Below are 16,457 nucleotides of genomic sequence, written 5' to 3'. Positions count from 1 at the left end.
GTTCTTTGCCGAAAACAATGTCAAGATACCACACAGTTCATGCACGTTATCTTTTAGCAGACTGCAGACTTCGGGGTGTCTCTATTTAGTGCTTTGTTTCCTGTATTCTTTGGTTAAGTTTTGCATCTGTAGTTTGAATTGGTTCTAAACCTTCTACCTGGTGTTATTGCAGAACTATAATGTCGTAAATTATGATGAGAGAGTGATGGATGGATTCTATGATGTTTATGGAATTAATTCCAATGCAACGATTCAGGGGAAAATGCCATTGTTAGTGGATCTAAAAGCAGTTTCGGTTTTGGATAATGTTGATTATGAAGTTATCTTAGTAAACCGTGCAGCTGATATGGAACTGCGGCAGCTTGAGGATAGAGTGTACTTCATGTCCCGGGAATGCCGAGCTTTAAAGAAGGTCCCAGTTACAAGTTTTTTAGTTGAGAAAATCGCTGACCTTGTTGTTAATAGGATGGGAGGTCCTGTTAATGATGCAGAAGAAATGTCAAAGAAGTGGACTGCAAGGAGTTATCAGCTAAGAGTTTCATTAAACTCTATCATTCTTCCCCTTGGCTGTCTTGATATTGGACATTCACGACATAGGGCCTTACTCTTTAAGGTGACAAGAGTTTCAATCTCTCCTTCCATTTCTTAACTAGATTGATATGGATAATTAGCTTGCTTTAGGATACCTTATTAAAAAAAAAGAGTTAGCTTGCTTTAGTATCAAATGATTGGTACTCATTATCTTTGAAGTATTCAGTGATGAAGTAAGTTCGGTTTAACTAACTAGTAACACCCACTATTTATTTCAGATAGATCTTTGCCTGTCTTTTTAGATTCAGCAGTGAAATTCACTCTTTAGTATAAGGGCATCTGGCATCTTATCCAAATTAAGAATCTGTGCTAGTTCTGTCATTTTTAAATATATTACTCCTTTTCTGATCAAATGGAAAATACAGAAAATCTTTTACTTCCAAGAGTGGATGATTGACTTTCTCTTCTGCACTAGTTTATATTGACTCATGCTTTTAACCATATATGAACCATTTCCTCTTCTGATAGGTACTTGCTGATAGAATCAACCTACCATGCAAACTAGTTAAGGGAAGTTACTACACTGGCACTGATGATGGAGCAGTTAATTTGATCAAATTTGACAATGGAAGGTAAAGAGTCTTCTGGTGGCACATTTCCTGGATGTTTGAAGTGTTTACTGAAAATGTCTCTGTGTTTTAGATCTTTGTAAGAGGTGGATTTGATTTGTGAAAAAAAGAGGTGAATTTGTTCTGCTTTCTCAAAATTAGTATTTCTAATAATATCATTCATAGTGGTTGTCGAGTTTCTGATGGTGTTCCCCCCCTCTCCCTCCTCTCTCTTTCTTAGATCTTTCCACCCTATTTTTCCAGTTGTAGAAAATCATGTAGAGCAGGGGTGAGGTTTGAGGGTTTTGGATGGGTAAATGCTACCCTTTTAATCCGTTCTCATTTTACATGTAGAACTGCTTGAGCAGATATGCTTTTGATTTTAATACGAATTTGTCGAGTTTTCTGCACAGAGAATGCTGCTATTTACTGCTTGACAGATTTTTATTATTTTGCGTGAATAACTGTTATGTATTTTTCTTGTTCTTCATGCTTTGGTTGTCAATTAAATGAAGTTTCCGGTTATCAAGTAAATGAAGTTGAGGCATACTTACATTCGTCTTTGTAAGATATAGTATTGTTTTTACTTTTTGATCAAGTTAAAAGTATTTTCATTCGTAAACATGACCAAAACGGTTGTATACAGAGGTTATACCAAAGAATCAACACTCTACAAAATATGATTCTCTACGAACTCCATCCAATCCTCTAAACAACAAGAAACTTTTTGTTTACACCAAAAGGAAGTAAGGGAGCGGAGACTACTACTCAACACACAAACAACCTTCCGCTTTCTAAGATTTTCCGCTGTCAAGATCACCCCTCTAATGGCTAGCCAAGTAAAAAAGCATACCTTCCTCGGAACACCTGAGCCATATGGCATTACATAGAAACTCAACCTCTTCTCTAACCAAAATTTTCGGAGAAAGAACTTCACAGAGAACACTCGATGACTTCCAAGGTGCCACCACCACACATCAGGATTATCCACCTAATTGATTTGTCTATGAAGTCTATCAATCTTTGGAACTCACTCACTTCCCAATCTTGAAATTCTCTTCTAAATCTCAAATCCCAAAAAGCCTCTCCACCTCGTGACCTCCTAATTTGTTGAATTGTCAAGTCTTGTTAGCAAGATATTAAATACAAACTCTGAAATTCGTCTTTCAAAATTATATTCCCACACCATTTATGCCCCCAAAAATTTACTTTCCTCCCATTTCCGACCTTGAGTGAGATATTTTCCACTAAATAATCCCATCCCTTTATAATATTTCTCCAAAAATCATACCCTAAAGGCTAAATAATATCTCTAATTTTCCAACCCCCATCCTTATTCCCATATTTATCACCCATCACCCCTGCATAAAGCTTGTACCTCCATCTCGAACCTCCACATCCACTTGCCTATAAAGCTTTATTAAAATTTTTTAATTCTGTAACTCCCAAACCTCCCCATTTATTTTAGGAGTTGTGACAATCCCCCCTCCCCGCATCAAATGAAACTTATTTGCCCCGTTTGCCGCATCCCAAAAGGAAATTTATCTGAATCTTTTCCTACTTTTCAATAACCGGAGTTGGAGCAAAAAACAAAGACAAGTAGTAAGTGGGGATGCTAGAAAGTGTGCTCTTAATAAGCACTTCCTTCCCACCCTTGTATAAATATTTTCTTTGTCACCCTGCTAGTCTTTTCTCGACTCTCTGAATATCGGACTCCACACAGTGTGATCCATGTGCAAAGCACCTAAAGGTATTCCAAGATATGTGGTCGGAAGAGCCCCAACCTTACAATTCAAAACTCGAGCAAGTGATGCAATATCATTCACCTCCCCAGTCGAAAATATCACACATTTCCTCAAATTGATTTTAAGTCTTGACACTACCTGAAACCAAGTGAGAGTTTGGCCTAAATAATCTAATTGGGTCACAATTGCATCACAAAACACCAAGGTATCATCACGAACAACAAATGAGACATTGATATTGTCCCTTCTCCCCCAACCACCGCATCAAAACCCTTCAAGTAGCCTCCCGAAACAATTTTATCCATCATCTTGCTCAGGGATTCCATAACTAAAATAAACAACTTCGGCGATAGAAGCTCCCCTTGTGTCAAACCCCTCGAGCTCCCAAAGAATTCTAACGGGTTACTATTTACCAACACAGAAAATCTCACTGAAGAAATGTAAAAATAGATCCATTTCCTCCACTTCTCCCCAAAACCTATTTGAAGCATAATGGAATCTAAGAATTTCCGATTTACATGATCGTATGCCTTTACAAGGTCAAGTTTGCACAAAACACCTGGTAATTGCTTTCTCCTAGAATCCACCACTTCAATAGCCACCAATTTTGTATCCAAAATTTTTCTGACCTCCACAAATACATTATGTGAAGTAGAAACTGTCTCATCCAACAACTTCTTCTTGAGTCTAATAGAAAACACCTTAGAAAGAATCTTGTAAATGCTTCCCGCTAAGCTAATAGGTCTATAGTCTTTCACGCTTGTACCACCCTCTCGTTTAGGGATAATGACAACGAACGAGGCATTCGAACTTCTTTTGAATTCACCACTATTTTGGAACTTAGCAATAGAATCGAATTCACCACTATTTTTGAACTTAGCAATAGAATCCATCAAATAGGTTTTGACTGTATTCCAGCAATGGTGAAAAAAATCCAAAGTGAAACCATCTGGCCTGGAGCTTTGTCACCCGCACAGCACTTCACTGCTCTTTTCACTTCCTCTTCCTTGAACGCCCTCTCCAATTTGACTGAACTCTAACACCCCTCCCCCCCTCTCCCCCTCAAGGTAGGCTTCCACTTTGCTTTCTCTTTAAACAATTTTTCATAATAATCTACAACTGCCCACTCTACTTCCTCTTTCCCTGCAAGGCTCACCCCATTAGTCTCCACTGATTCTATAGGGTTCCTCCTTCTATTAGCTATTGCCACCCTGGGAAAGAATTTTGTATTAGAGTCCCCCTCCTTCAACCATAATGCTCTCGATTTTTGCTTCCAACTAACCTCTTGAGTCAAAGCCAATATAGCTAACTCGGTTTTCAACAATTCTTTCCTCTCTTTCTCCCTCGTATCTAACCCCCTCTCCAACTCCCCTACTTCATTCATAATGTCTCTCATCTTCATGTCTACCCTCCCAAACGCCTCTTTATTCCACCCCCATGTCTACTATAAATAATTTCAACTTCTTGACTAGCCTATAAGAAGCCTCCCCTCCACTACATAACTACTCCACCATGTAGCTACTTTCTCCTGAAAATCAGCCACATTTAGCCACATATTCTCAATCTAAAAGGAGATCTCATCCGCCTTCCTCTACGACCATCCAACAATATAGGTGAATGGTCTGACAACAGCTGTGGAAGAGGAACCTGGATCGCATTGGATGCCATCTCCTCCCAAGTGGTAGACACAAGAAATCTGTCTGATCTCGATCTAGAAAAAGAGTCTTCCGACCTCGATCAAGTGAAAGAGGCACCTGTCAAAAGCAAATCAATAAGAAGAAAGCCATATATAAACTCTAAACTCCTCCATGGCCCTAGACACCACCCTATCCTCGCCTTTCAGAATCTAATGGTTAAAATCCCTCTTAACACCCAAGAAATATCCCATCTCCCCATACCAACACCCAATTCCTCCCAGAAAGTCTCCTTTGAGCTCTTCCCCACCAGTCAATACACACCCTCAAAACCCCATTCCATTCTTTTTTCCATGCCTTGAACCACATTCCTAACATGAAATCTTCCTTATAAACCTCCACACACTCAACCTTTTCTTTATCCCAAAGAATGAGAATTCCTCCCACACTTCCTTGGGCCGGGATGTAGTCATACTTCACCCACCTACCCCACACACACTTTTAATTGTATTATCTGTCAAAATCTCGATTATTGTTTCTTGAATACATATCACATCCGCTCCCCATTCCATAAACCCTGCTTTAATGATGGCCCTTTGTTGTATTGTTTATACTTACTAAAAAAACGAGTACTGTTAATTTCCTCTGTGCTCTCTTTTTGCTCTTGCCAAGTTTAGTCAAAAGTTTTTCGTCTAAATCGCTGTTTCATGTAGGATACTAGCTGTTTATCAGTTCTTTTTCCTTTATCTTCCATTTTAGTTCTTTAACCTTCTACTCTGTAGAATTACAATCGTGAAAATTTAGGAAATTTTCCAGTGGTGACCTGATTGATTATTGTTTTAATGTGCAGTGAATATATTATTGATTTAATGGGAGCACCAGGTGCGCTGATTCCTACTGAGGCACCGAGTGCTCAATTACAAAGTTATGCAGTAGATGTGCACAGTGTAACACCACTTCCTTCTGGTGGCACTATCATTTCATTTCCTGTATTAGACACACAAACTGGAACAGAATCAGGTTCAGTTACTACTACTCATGGAGCTGCCAATACATTGATTTCAAGCACAGAACCAGCTTTCTACCGCAATGAAGCAAAGGGGGATTGTGGAGTTAGAACTGTAAGCACCCAGATTGAGCATGACTCTGGAAATCTCCTTCCATTGTCGCCTAGATTATGTGATGCTTCAGCAGTTTCCCATGATAATGCATCCATTGCACAAATAACTCAGGCTAGAGAAGCTTGCGAGAATGTGAACGGTCTTGCAGAAAACTCAGAAGTTAAACTTCAAGGTGTTTTCTCGCAGAGTCAAATGTATTTGCAACCAGATCTGGTTTTAGGAGTTGTTGCTGGAAAAAATCAATTATCAGAGGAAAGGATTGTTGATACTAGACAAAGTTCAGAAAATAACATGCAGTCTCTTGTAGCCTTCACCAGGATGCAGTTTCCTTACAGTATCTCCTATAAAAGCGAACAGTATACTGTTGCTGCACCGGGAGACCATACACTAAATGATACTTCAGGTGAGAATTTTGCACATGTTAGATGTAGAATGAATGACACAATCCAAACAGGTCATGGAGCATTTGTGGGTTTCTAATTTATTCATTTTCCTAAATCTTTTAAAAGAGCAGTCTGAAAGTTGTTTTACTTGATGAAGGTGATAAATTCTATAGGGAGAAGTTTGGAAATATTTCAGATAACAATTGTACTTTCAAAGATAAAGAATCAACTACAAAAGCAAGGGAAATGGTTACTTGCATGCAGTCCAAGTCTTATGCGGTGCAGAAAGAACAGCTTGACCCGATGCTACGTGGAGTGGGAGAGTGGGAAATTCCGTGGGAAAATCTCCATGTTTTTGAACGTATTGGTATTGGTAAGACTCAGTGCTTTAATTTCATCTTCTGTGATTGGACATGGATGGGTGATGCAACCTTGGAGAAAAGTTAGTGCGGCTTTATCTAAAGTCAGATTTAAGCTTTCACTTTTTTCTTTTCTGTTGTAAACATATGGCTACATGTTTTGCTATCTTCTTGTTAAATGATAGAAGAAAAATAGCAGAGCTAGACTGAAAGTTCAGTATGTTATTCGTAAACTATGTAGTTCACAGTTCATATGCAGTTACCTAATGATGTCAGGTACAGTATTATTCTAAATTGAGTTCAATAAAAATAAAGATGTGTACATATAAATGTGTGCTCAGTCATATAGAGCAGTCATACTTTTATTCTCTGTAAAAAGGCCACTTCTTATGTTATTAAACTTGGTCATAAGCAAAAACAAAATGTCAAATCATTTTCTTTTTCCTAGTTTTTGTGTTTTCAGGTTTATTCATTTCACATTGTCTTAGTTTTGTGAATATTCCTGTTAATAAGTTATGTGTGAATTCATGTGAATAATAAGGTCTAACTTATAAGTTTTCAGATGAATTTGTTAGTTTCTTTCCTTGTCAAAACTAGGTCCTTTTTGTTTGTTTAATTGCTATTAATCATTTGCAAATTGTAGCTTGTACATTGGGTAAAGGTGAGTTGGCAGATAATATCACCCTTTATTTTATGGATGTGCCCTCATTTAGTGCCAGCTATTCGAAAGTTGGAGCTCCTTCATCTAATTGGAAAGACCTGAATGCATTACCTTTCATCACATGAAAATACAGTACTCTTGCCATCCCCAATTCAGTTGTCCGGATTTTGTCTGTTTTACGGAAACAGAATTGTCATATATTTTGTGTAAGGAACTGATTGTCATAGAAAGCTGAATGCTATTTTGTTGAAAATGTAGTATCCTTTCATGTGCTTTGTGGTACCTCCCTGTTACTAGCTTTATTAAAATATGATCATCTTATGAGAAAATATCAATGCCTTTCAATATCATATTACCAAAATTTATCATAGTTCTGCTTTTCTTAAAAATATAATAAATACTCCAATTCTGGAAGCAGTATACATTGTCTTCACTGGCCACTTCCATTTAACTACCACAAGACTTCATTAATTCACAGGGGCAAAATTTTGTGTGAGTGCCTCCAGTAGTATTGCTTGAGTGGAGACTTTTACCGCTTTGCTACTCATTTCCCCATTCCCTTCCTACTTTTTACTTACTTTTAGGAAGCAGATTATTTTGTTCCTTATGAATACAGTTTAACATTTAAATTAGTTATATCTTTCTTGCTTAAGTGAATGTAAAAAAGAAGGCAATCATTAAGATTAGATGTTCAACATAATAACACTGATGTGACTTTGCAGGGTCATATGGCGAGGTATACCGTGCAGAATGGAATGGCACAGTAAGTCTTATTTCTGATTTGAATTTCTATTTCTCTACCGTGAGTAGGAATAAGAACCATAGCACATTAGCTCTAGAGTTTGAGAAGTCCCCAATTTTCTGTGTTCCATATTCTGGAGAAAGCAAAATGGATTTGCCTTTTTCATGGATCGGTTTTCTAATTTTCTGCAGGACTCTTTCAAATAGGAAAGTATTATGAAATTCTTATATGTGCCAATCCTTTCCATGAATTTGGAAATAGTAGGAGCTATTAACACTACTTGATGCATGCACACTCTCTTATCATTAGAGGCATGTCACATGTGTGCACTGTGTATTAAATGGCGTGACCAAATATTTAGTCACCTTACACCTTTTATCAAAGTTGTTTCGGAAAATGTCATTTGCAGAGGAAATTGACAAGAAGAAAATAGGCAAAAATCAAGACATCATTGAATCATATGTGGTTCTCATGATTCTAAGTGGAAGGATAGGAAGAGTTTCCACTCTACTCTACTTTTAGCGGCATTGGTACATATACATTTCTCCCTCAATTCCAATTTATGTGATGTAGTTTGACGCGGCCTGAAGTTTGAAAGTAAAGAAGACTTGAACTTGTGGTTTTGCACATACCATAACTAGCTATATGACTTTTGAAATTTGTGGTTTACACATGCCCTAACATTTATGTGGCTATAAATGAATTCCGGATAATAGTTGCTTTCTGCTTGAAGGAGCAAGGAAGAGCTAGCTTCCCATTATCAGTAAAATGAGATGTTTAAAGTTGAATTGCTTCCAAATATAGAAATTTGCTTTTCTTCTTAGAATGGATTAATAAGGGAATCCTGTCACATAAATTGGAACGGAGGGAGCATCTGTTTTCCTAGTAATATGTTTGGAATGCAAGATGATGATTAAGGTAATTTAGAAGCCAGTGGACTTCAAGTAGACTAAAAGCAACTATTTTAAATAATAGTATGCATAGTATAGACAAGATTTTCCTCTTAGATCTATGTATGTAGCCTAATAGATAAGCTGACATTTCCTTCACGAATTCCTTTCTTCCCATAGTCACTATAGTTGCAACTGAACGCACACCCATGAACTTCATTACGACTTCCTCTTTCCTACTTGTCTCCTGTCTAAAGCACCTCACAAAATCTAAAATTGGTTCAGCCAGATTTTTTTCTCTTGATTGGTAAAGGGTATTGTATTAGAAGCAGCAAACTTCTGGCAAGTATTTGCAGACGCAAGTCTCATTACAAGATGTGAAATGAACTCCAAAAGTCAACCATGGCTTCTGTATCATTAGCTATTGTCATGTTGCACCCAATAAACAGAAGAGAAATTCTTCTGTGCTCTAAACTAATTACAGATTCCTTTTTGCTTTGAAAAATTCTCGGATTTCTTTCCTTCCAAATACACCACAGATGGCAGCAGGCATTGAGTTCCATATTCTTAGTTTGCCTTTTCCGGTCCTTTCATGTTCCAGCATTGCAGTAGCTCGACTGTCGCCTCAGGCATCACCCAACTGAACCCCCCACAATAGATAGTAGAAAATGCCAAATTTGTGAGGTGTAGGGACAATGTAAGAAGAGATTATTGACACTCTCCCCTTCTCACACAATGTACATCTGCTGCAGATTGTAGTTTTTCTTTTCTGAAGAATATCCTGAGTTAAACATGCTTCATGCATCACCAGCCACAAAAAAACAATTGACCTTCAAAGGTGCCTTATTTCTTCAGATGACTCTCCAAGGACAATTGGGAAAGCTGTCAGATGAATTCCTTATGATTTGATAACAACGTCTAACCTTGAATTTCCCCTTTGCATCTCCATTCCATAGTAAAGTGTCAGCTTTTGACAGAACTAGGCTTTGGCTATGTAGCTGAAGCATTAGAGAAGACACTATCAAACTCCCAATCATTTATATTGTGTCTAAAAGTGAAGTTCCAGCCATGTTCTGACCAATAATCAGCCAGATTCTAATTGAGCATTTTGCTCCTAATTTGAACTTGCAAGTAAATTTCATTTAGACATTCAAACTATGGCATGGTCATATTTGCACCTGCACATGCCCTCAAATTTTGGAAGAACTTTTGTTCATGTTCTCAAGCTCTCATTACGTAGATAAGTTAACCACATAAAATATGTCGCATCCTTTAATTATACACATTAACCGTAGTTGGAACATGCATGAGGTTTTCTGGCCTATTGAGGCTAATGCAAATAATCAAAGGAGGTGAGATACAACTAGTTAACTTTTCTATGTAATGGGTGCTTCAGAACACGCGCATAAGATTTTCTAAAATATGAGGTGAAAGTGTCTAATTGGAACACTTTAATATGTGTTCAGGTGCTCAACCAGAATAGGCCGTAGTTCGAGTGTTCAAATGAAATTTATTGGCATGTTTAAGGGGTTGTCGATGTATTCTGCCTATACACTTCCTTTTCTGGTAAGAATGTATATACAACACACATATATGCTCACATAGTGAGAAATATTTGTACGTGTAATAGTGATGGTCTCTCTTTACCGAAGCAATCTACCCCTAGCTTAATGTTTTAACCATTTTCTTTCATTCTCCATTTATCTTAGAATCGCAAACCATGCACTCTAATTCACTGTTAATTGTATGAGCTATTTAGATTCTCTTTAAAATTGAAGAGATTGTAAAGTGGTCTAGAACCTTAAATGGTATTAACATATGAAACACTATGTTTAGAAACCATGGCAAGGAAGAGACATGGAGGTATATTTTTGAAAAATCCCATTCTCTTGGTTTTTCAGTTCGTTTTGCTAAGTCCCCCAAAATTAGACTTAATCAAATCAAATAGGCTATGCCCTCAAACTAAATTCATTAGATGGAAAGTGCCTTGTTGTTTGCTTTTTGCGGATGATGTAATCTTGATTGATGAGACACGTAGGTGGAGTTAATGCTAAATTGGAGGTTTGGAGGCAAACTCTCGAGTCTAGAGGATTTAGGTTGAGTAGGTCTAAGACGAAATATTTGGAGTGTAAGTTCAGTGAGGTGTCTCATGAGTCCGATGTGGTGGTTAAGTTTGATACTCATTTTATCAGTAAGAGATAGTTCAATTATCTGGGGTCTATGATTCAGGAGAATAGAGAGATTGATGAAGATATCACTCATCGAATTGGGGTAGGGTGGATGAAATGGAGGCTCGCCTCTGGAATCTTGTGTGGCACAAAGGTACCTCCTAAACTTAAAGGCAAGCTCTACAGAGTGGTGGTTAGTCCGGCTTTGTTGTATGGGGTGGAGTGTTGAAGATGAAAGTGGAGGAGATGAGAATGCTTCGGTGGATGTATGGGTGTACTAGGAAAGATAGGATTAGAAATGAGGCTATTCGAGATAAGGTGGGAGTGGCTTTGGTCGAAGCCAAGATGATGGAAGCGAGGTTGAGATGGGTTGGTCATGTGATGAGGAGGAGCACGGATGCCATAGTACGGAGGTGTGAGAGGTTGATTAGGGATGGTTTCAAGTGACTTAGAGGTAGACCGAAGAAATATTGGAGGGAGGTGATTAGACATGACATGGAGCAGCTCCAGTTTACCAAGGACATGGCCTTGGATAGGAAGTTGTGGAGGAGGCTGATTAGGGTAGAAGGTTAGTATGAGTTTAGGATTTTATATTTTTTATTGTATTACTTAGTGTATCTTGTTTATGGTATTGTTGGATATGTTAATTTCTATTGTATCTTGTTCTTTTACTATTCCTTGTCTAGATCTATTGGGAACAACCTCTCTATCTCTATCTCACATTTGAGGTAATGGTATGGACTGCGTACACTTACCCTCTCCAGACCCCACTTGGTGGGAATATACTGGGTATGTTGTTGTTGTGAATAATCAGAGAGACAGTGTAGAATAAAGCGGAATTAATGAACTACAAATTTTGGGAAAAGGCTGGGCATAGTTATAACAATCAAATAACCTGGCTGGGCATAGTTATAACAATCAAATAACCTAATCTATGTAAATTAATCAAATCAATATGAAATTATGAATTGTGTGCTAATCTTAACAGTCTCCTTGAAGCATTTTTTTCATAGGCTCAAAACATGTTGCAAATGTATTGAATTCGAGGAATTTTGTAAGAACATTGGCTTGTGGGTCATTTAAGTCGATGAAGCTAGAAGCAATTCATCTGGATTCAATTTTATGTTACTAAAACACAATCCACCTCTACGTCACCTCAACTCTTGGAGAAGTCATTTCTTTACTAGATATATATGGTTGCATGGGTCATAGCTTGATATTCAGATTTTGTACTAAATTAGTGACAAGATCTTGGTTTTCACTCTTCAAAGAAATTAGATTTTCCCTAATCAATGGCATAGTATTTAGAGGTAGATTGTCTTATCTAATCAGGAACTTGCCCAATACAACTTTTCTTCTAATCCAAGCTAATTGGGGTCAGTTATATATATCCTTACCATTCATTTCATTCTACTTGGTCATGCTTAGGAGCACATCCCAATGTATTCTGTTGTGTAGGATAAATAGAAGTAAGAGCGAATATATGCACCACAAATTTAGTCGGTATAAGAAAAGAGAAGTTAAGGTGAGATTAGATGGAATTGTTGTGTCTAAAGCAAACAATGCAGATATCTTGGTTCATTCCAGGAGAATGGAATGGTAGATGATGATGTTAAACAGAATCAAATCGGATGGTTTAAATGCAAATTTGCTACCAGGGTGTTATGTGATGGAAGCATGCCTACCAAAATGAAAGATAAGTTCTATACAACAGTTATGAGGCCAACAATATATACGGGAATGAATGTTGCGCCTTTAAATTCCAACACATCTGTAAGATGAGTGTTATGGAGATGTGTATGCTCATACAAGATTAAAATATACAACATTCGCCAAAAGGTGCATAGCACATGTATATTCAACATTCGCCAAAAGGTGCATAGCACATGTTGAAGATAAAATAAAAGTTTGCATGATATAGTTTGGTCATGTCCCGCGTCAACATCCGGATGCACCGGCTCATAAATGTAATACTAATACCATGGTGAGTGAATGTGTTAACTGAAATCATGTGGAAAGAAGTTATCTAAAAGACCTATAATTTCTTTGGAATCCGTGCAAACTTACCAAAACTCAAGGCACAATGGAAAAAAGAACTATATAAGTTATCCAATTAGTTAGGAATATGCTTTGGTCATGTTAGTACATCTGTTTTAGGTTTTGTGCTTTTTAGCATTCTTTTAGCCCTATCTGAGATTTTTATGCCGAGAGAAATATAGATAACTTTGGGTACTCTTTCTATATTTTTATTTTTAGCCCTTTCTGAGATTTTTTTTTCCTAGTGTTTGTGTTCTTTGGTATCACGTCAAATCTTTGTTCTGGTTACTTGCTAGAGTTCTAGAAAGTTGGCATGCACTGGTCACTCACTGTCCGTCCGATACTTTGTACCGATAAAATTTCTGAAAGAAATTGACTAGCATCCCGCATCTCTGTGCCGATAGCATGAGAGTGGTCTGTATTGTTTACAGTAGTGATTGTATAATTATCTAACACCTTTTATCTGTAAATTTAATGTTGCAGGAAGTTGCAGTGAAGAAATTCATGAATCAGGATATAACAAGTGATGCCCTAGCACAGTTTAAATGTGAAGTAAGTTGTAACTAGGCAATGATATGATGTCCCTGTACTATGAGTTCTCCTGAAATTCTAACACGCTGTGAATTTCATTTTGCAGATTGAAATTATGTTGCGGCTGAGACATCCTAATGTTGTTCTCTTCATGGGAGCTGTAACTCGTCCCCCAAATCTCTCTATACTGACTGAGTACCTGCCCAGGTTGAGAACTCTTTGCTACTTGCACATCTACTGACATACTGCAATTAGTGTTTTCCCATATCTTAAATATTTAGTCTTAGTTTCTTGGCTCATAATATTTTTCAAAATTATGGACATTGTTGCCGGTTTGGTAGTGGCTTGTACCTTTTGCCTTTGTGTTCTCTCAAATCTTTGTAATGTGTTTGTGAAATGATGCTCTTGTTTATTTCTTCGCTTAGCAAATGATTACACAGTTTAAAATGTTCGGGAAACTCTTATCTCATCTGATACCTCCTAGATCTTTCTTTCTCAAAAAAATACCTCCTAGATCTATTGCCATTGATGCTGAGATACTTGATAGTATCACATTTGTGTTGAGTAATATGTCAATTTGTTTCTCTTCTGAAGCATATCTGATAGCCATAGTTTTGGTGCAGGGGAAGTTTATATAAGCTACTGCATCGTCCAAGTATCCAAATTGAGGAGAAAAAGCGTTTGCGGATGGCACTTGATGTGGTATTTATTGGAGGCGGAACACCTTGGTTTGTTGTCAGATCTAGTTTCCTGTTTTCTAATGTCTCAACTTCTTGTAGGCCAAAGGAATGAATTACTTGCACACAAGCAACCCTCTCATTGTGCATCGAGATTTGAAGACTCCAAATCTTCTGGTTGATAAAAATTGGGTTGTTAAGGTGCGTCTTACTTGAATCTTGTAATAGTGTGTCTGACTTGAATCTTGTAATAGTAGCCTATAAAATTTGTAAGAAGTAAGCTTTTGTTTATCCCCCAATAATCCATGCTTCCTCCATGTTTGAAGGTTTGTGATTTTGGGATGTCCCGCATGAAGCACCACACATTTCTCTCTTCAAAGTCAACTGCCGGAACGGTGATTGCATGTTCACTTTTATGAAAGTTTATGCCATCTGTCCAGGCTTCTTTCCTACTGTTCTCTACCCTTTGAGAACAAAAACAAGAACTAACAAAGATTGTGGTCTAGAGAGGTTGAGAAGAGATAAGATCTGAAACCTTCAAATTTGCTAATAGTATTCCATTAATTGCAGGCTGAATGGATGGCACCAGAAGTTTTACGGAATGAACCATCCAATGAAAAGTGAGTTTATTCTTTATTAATATCCTTCGTTAGCGAACTTTTTTATGGTTATTAGTTTTGTATGTTCATGAATGTGTTTGGTTTGTCTGGTTTGCAGATCTGATGTGTTCAGTTTTGGTGTAATACTCTGGGAGTTAGCTACTCTCAAAGTGCCATGGACAGGGATGAACTCAATGCAAGTTGTTGGAGCCGTTGGTTTTCAGGGTAGACGCCTTGATATTCCTGCAAGTGTTGATCCCATAATTGCAGAGATTATAAGTGAATGTTGGAATCAGTATGTATCTTTTGAACTTGATATAATTTCATGTGCAAATGAATTTCAAGTGTGTTCATGTCCAGAAGAGTCTTCATTTAAATGACTAATGTCCTTCTCTGCAGAAATCCCCAAGTGCGCCCCTCTTTTGGGCAGATTATAAGTCGTCTTAAGCGTCTTCAGCATCTTAATGTCAAGGGATTTGAAACTTGTACAGATCAGCATAAAGGTTGACAGGTTAGGCATTGTTGTAATAATAACAGAAGCTTGTTGCTGGGCTCAAAGAGCCAGAGCAACTGAGAATTGATTGCAAAGTCTTGTAGATGCAAAGAAGCACACTAGAAAACCCTGGATTGGAAGCTGTTGGTTCATTCGAAGTGGGGACTCAACGCAACCAAATCAGAAACAAGCAGATATCTCCAAGGTAATGGCTGCGGGAAGTGCAGTAGTTGAAAATTAGTTCATAGTGATCGTTGTATCAAGTCTTCAATTATGTAAAAGGAAAAAGAAAAAAAAAATCCCTTTTAGTTTTAGTTAGTTTTTAGGCTGATGAATGCACTACCATTGAGATTTGTAATGAGTTCCACAAAGGAGCAACAGAGGAAAAGTCTCAATTCTGTGAAGGTCGTCGAAGGAAGCAATTGTAAACAGTCGGTCTCTGCAGGTTGTACCAACAGAAGAATAAATGGAAATGAGGAAAATTTGCTACATTACCATCTTTATTCTCTGTGTCGTGCTTATATAGTGACGACAATTTTGTGTACAGTAATACCTGCACAATGAGTACAGTGCTAAACTTATTTTCTAGGCGTAGAAGTACCACCAACCTGAATAAGGAGTTTATGTCCCGTGGATTAACTCATTGTAAAAAAGGTTAATTAAATTCACCTACTACTTTTGCGCGGGTGAACTGCTCTGTTTTGGCTTGATTTCTTTGTTTAAATGCTTTTGTACATAAGCTTATCTTCTATTACATTTGTGACCAAAATGACAACTAGCTGCGGCAAATCAAGGAGTTAAAAGAATGCGAGATGTCACTTGTATTTGTTTACACTAAAAATGGTATAGTATATGAGGTCATTGTATTTGTTTGCACTCAAAATGTTATAGTATATGATGCTCAGAGCACGCGTCCTAATTTAAGTCTTGTTTAGATCCGTCTACTAGTGGTTTCGTTACTAAAAGGAAAGAAATAGCACTAGAATAAAGCAGTAAAGCAGAATGAATGTAAATTCATGCGTTTCGATCTTTTGCTAGTGTTTCCCTGAACCACAGCTACAACTCCGGTAATGTCTGTGAATGACTAAGTAAAACAAAGGAACGTTAAGTGGACTTTGGTAAAAAGAAAGTGTAATATTGTTGTTGTATTGCTTGGAATGCAGAATGCCCTTACATATGGGAGTGAACTATTTATTGACGACAATAGTGAGGCCATAGCCAATACAAAAATTACACTAGAGTAGGGGTCGTTTGGTAGTGTATAAGAATAATGCAAAA

At 37.5% G+C, this 16,457-nt stretch overlaps 1 protein-coding gene across 2 annotated transcripts; it reads left to right on the top strand.

Moving 5' to 3' along the window:
- Positions 1-172: 172 nt before the first annotated feature.
- LOC124890903 (serine/threonine-protein kinase EDR1-like) lies at positions 173-15,876 on the top strand (the record flags this gene model as incomplete). Of its 2 annotated transcripts, XM_047402758.1 has the most annotated exon segments (14): positions 173-613; positions 1,060-1,163; positions 5,369-6,042; positions 6,180-6,395; positions 7,765-7,805; positions 13,363-13,431; positions 13,517-13,617; positions 14,034-14,112; positions 14,190-14,288; positions 14,414-14,482; positions 14,658-14,707; positions 14,805-14,981; positions 15,086-15,197; positions 15,284-15,876. In XM_047402758.1, coding segments are annotated over 13 exon segments (2,229 nt in total), but the record flags the coding sequence as incomplete, so codon positions are not given.
- Positions 15,877-16,457: the final 581 nt, after the last annotated feature.

The sequence above is a fragment of the Capsicum annuum genome, unplaced genomic scaffold (assembly GCF_002878395.1).
Source record: "Capsicum annuum cultivar UCD-10X-F1 unplaced genomic scaffold, UCD10Xv1.1 ctg2682, whole genome shotgun sequence".
Lineage (NCBI taxonomy): Eukaryota > Viridiplantae > Streptophyta > Magnoliopsida > Solanales > Solanaceae > Capsicum > Capsicum annuum.
Note: the sequence above shows the minus strand (reverse complement) of the source record. Positions and strands in the feature narration are given on the sequence as shown.